Source organism: Piliocolobus tephrosceles, unplaced genomic scaffold, assembly GCF_002776525.5.
Source record: "Piliocolobus tephrosceles isolate RC106 unplaced genomic scaffold, ASM277652v3 unscaffolded_15880, whole genome shotgun sequence".
Taxonomy (NCBI): domain Eukaryota; kingdom Metazoa; phylum Chordata; class Mammalia; order Primates; family Cercopithecidae; genus Piliocolobus; species Piliocolobus tephrosceles.
In genome coordinates this window covers 1-3,782 of record NW_022297510.1, presented here as the reverse complement: position 1 = coordinate 3,782, position 3,782 = coordinate 1, and the positions used below count along the sequence as shown (strand labels likewise).

General features: G+C 47.9%; 1 protein-coding gene across 1 annotated transcript in view; it reads right to left on the bottom strand.

The window, feature by feature from the left end:
- LOC111539029 (zinc finger protein 732) overlaps positions 1–3,211 on the bottom strand; it is a gene marked incomplete at its 5' end in the record, with an annotated part of 7,786 nt that extends 4,575 nt beyond the window's left edge. Inside the window, one exon of the mRNA XM_026450236.2 lies at positions 3,166–3,211. Coding sequence (XP_026306021.1) covers positions 3,166–3,211 — 46 coding nt within the window. The remainder of the gene's footprint in view (positions 1–3,165) is intronic.
- Positions 3,212–3,782: the final 571 nt, after the last annotated feature.

Here is a 3,782-nt window from a genome sequence, read left to right as displayed (position 1 = left end):
TTTTTTTTTTTTTTTTTTTTTTTTTTTTAGTAGAGACGGGGTTTCACCATATTGGCCAGTCTGGTCTCGAACTCCGGACCTCAGCTGATCTGCCCGCCTCTGCCTCCCTAAGTGCTAGGATTATAGGCGTGAGCCACCCTACCCAACTGAGGAGTATATTTTTAAAGGCAAAAAGGGAGGCAGAGAGGGAACTGATAGAAAGTTGTCAGAAATTCTTAATGGCTTATAGAAGTGGTTAGTGACTGGCTATATAAATTAACACATAAGGCCGGGCGCGGTGGCTCAAGCCTGTAATCCCAGCACTTTGGGAGGCCGAGACAGGCGGATCACGAGGTCAGGAGATCGAGACCATCCTGGCTAATACGGTGAAACCCCGTCTCTACTAAAAAATACAAAAAACTAGCCGGGCGAGGAGGCGGGCGCCTGTAGTCCCAGCTACTGGGGAGGCTGAGACAGGAGAATGGCGTCAACCCGGGAGGCGGAGCTTGCAGTGAGCTGAGAACCCGCCACTGCACTCCAGCCTGGGCGGCAGAGCAAGACTCCGTCTCAAAAAATAATAAAATAAAATAAAATAAATTAACACATAAGGTGTGGGTTATAGTGTCCAATATGAAATTATTAGGTTAATTTATAGCCATTTGTGGCCAGGCATGGTGACTCACGCCTGTAATCCCAGCACGTTGGGAGGCCGAGGTGGAGGGATCAAGAGGTCAGGGGATCAAGACCATCCTGGCTAACACAGTGAAACCCCGTCTCTACTAAATAATACAAAAAATTAGCCAGGCGTGGTCGTGGGTGCCTGTAGTCCCAGCAACTCAAGAGGCTGAGGCAGGAGAATCACTTGAACCCCGGGGGCACAGGTTGCAATAAGCGGAGATCGCACCACGGCACTCCAGCCTGGGCGACAGAGACCCCGTCTCAAAAAAAAAAAAAAAAAGAAAAGTGTATAGCCATTTGTAGCAACAGAACACAATTTCAAAAGACAAATAGTTCAAAGAGGGGAACAGTACATGACTACGGTCTCATTTGAACACATTACTGGGTCTGATCATTAAAATAATTTGTATTTCTCAGATAAAAGTTGTCCTTCTCTCAAATCCCAAGACATAAATTCAGAATTTGGAACTGCACATTTAAGACTTGGAGGGCTGGTGAGCTATGCACATTTGTGGGCATTTGGGCAAAGGGAGAAGGGAGTTGAAGTTCTCAGGTTTAATCAATGCACATGTGGGATCCTGATTGGGATTATGGGCCCCATGATCACGGAATCAGTGTCAGATTTGAAGATGCCAGGCACACCGACGAAGGAGGAATAACTGATTGCAGTACTCAAAAGTTATTTTTGTAGAAACCCAGTATAACTGTTATAGAAGGGATTGTAGATCTCAAATTGAAGGAGAGACCATACTGTTTCCAGATTTGGGCAGCACTTTGCTGCACTTTGTGCACCTTGCCACCAAATTGTGGGTTGTGAGTGGAATCCTGAGAAAGGTTTTTCTCTAAAGTGAAACCTAGAGGGCACTTGTGTATAATGTCTGGTGATTCCGGACAGTGTGTGGAAAATATAACTAAAAGCAAAATCATCTCCAATCCTAAAACACTGCCCACAACAGAGAAGAAAATGTTTTCTTACATAATTAAACCAAAATGTGATGTGTATCACAATCTACTAAGGCAATCACAATCACAAGGCAATCTACTAAGAGACTACAAACATAGAAACTCACCATAATTCTCAAGTAGAAGACATGACAACACCATTTGTCATATACAGCTTATTGTAATTTTACCTAGTAATCTGAGAATTCATCTGGGTTTTCTAATTGGTAATAGTCACAGAAAAAATAAACTTCCGCCGGGCGCGGTGGCTCAAGCCTGTAATCCCAGCACTTTGGGAGGCCGAGACGGGCGGATCACGAGGTCAGGAGATCAAGACCATCCTGGCTAACACGGTGAAACCCCGTCTCTACTAAAAACCACAAAAAACTAGCCGGGCGAGGTGGCGGGCGCCTGTAGTCCCAGCTACTCGGGAGGCTGAGGCAGGAGAATGGCGTAAATCCGCGAGGCGGAGCTTGCAGTGAGCTGAGATCCGGCCACAGCACTCCAGCCTGGGTGACAGAGCGAGACTCCGTCTCAAAAAAAAAAGAAAAGAAAAAATAAACTTCCAACATCTTCATGACAGGAGGTAGATTTGCAATGTGAGGCTAGGTACCTGCTGAAGGCAGCCTCCTACTCGCCTGCAGAAACTGGGGGATAGGGTATCTGTTCTTGCTATTTACATTTCAAAGCAATAGTTTCCAGGTCCTAGATAAGGACAAGTTTGACTCAAAAAAGACAAATGACTTACTTAACTGATAAAAATGATTTATATAAATTTTAAAGAAGCAGAGAAAATAGGTAAATATAAAAATTTTCAAGACGGGCGCAGTGGCTCACGCCTGTAATCCCAGCACTTCGGGAGGCCGAGGCGGACAAATCACTTGAGGTAAGGAGTTCGAGACCAGCCTGGCCAACATGGTGAAACTCCCTCTCTACTAAAAATACAAAAATTAGCCGGGCGTGATGGTGCAGACCTGTAATCCAGCTACTCAGGAGGCTGAGGCAGGAGAATTGCTTCAACTCGGGAGGTGGAGGTTGCAGTGAGCGGAGATCACAGCACTGCACTCTAGCCTGGGCAACAGAGTGAGACTCCGGCTCAAAAAAAACAAAACAAAAAGTTTTCAAACTAAATGCTTTAAGAAAAGGGAGAAGAGGCCAGGCGCGGTGGCTCAAGCCTGTAATCCCAGCACTTTGGGAGGCCGAGACGGGCGGATCACGAGGTCAGGAGATCGAGACCATCCTGGCGAACACGGTGAAACCCCGTCTCTACTAAAAAATACAAAAAACTAGCCGGGCAAGGTGGCGGGCGCCTGTAGTCCCAGCTACTCCGGAGGCTGAGGCAGGAGAATGGCATGAACCCGGGAGGCAGAGCTTGCAGTGAGCTGAGATCCGGCCACTGCACTCCAGCCTGGGCGACAGAGCAAGACTCCGTCTCAAAAAAAAAAAAAAAAAAAAAGGGAGAAGAGCAAAAATTCTTCCCTCATTCTAAAGAGAGACCATTAAGCCGCATCCAACTTGGGTTTGCTCCTACAACAGCCAGGTTTAAAGGCATGGTCTTGAACTCACTAACGTCTGAATTCTCGTAGGCAAGTGACAGATGGACTTGGGCACACTGTGGGCACAGGAAAGAGGATTTGTGAGGAAGAAAAAAGCAGAAGAGAGAAAGGAGCTATCAAGAGTAATGGGTGCGGGCAGGGCAGGACTGACTAAAGGACTGGTTTGTGCTACAAGTGCAGGCCCAGGCAGGGCTACCATCTGACTGATTGCTGGGTCTATAAAGGCAGAGATTAGGATCAGGTGGTCCAGAAGCCTGAATGGGGGAAGGAAACAAGTTCCTGCTACAGATCCAGTGTCTGGGGTTCAAAGGAGCCAGGAGTCTTCCGGGCACTGTGTGTGTTCTTGGCAGAACACCCTAGGAGCAAAGCTGTCATGGGCACAATTCCTGAGGGTAGAACCCTGTTCTGGGAGGAGTGGGGCAATGTGAATGCCCAGTGAGCGTCCTGGGTAGTGGGTTAGCATTAAGTGGGGGCTGGCAGCAGGGTGCAGGGAAGGGGTGTTTCTCAGAACTCCTTTCCTCTAAGTTCTCAGTCCCCTCTCCCCGGGAGGAGACCTGGAGGAATCCGACAGCGCCCAGCTGGACCGCGCATGTGCAGAACCCACTCGCGCCTCCCGCAGACACCAGG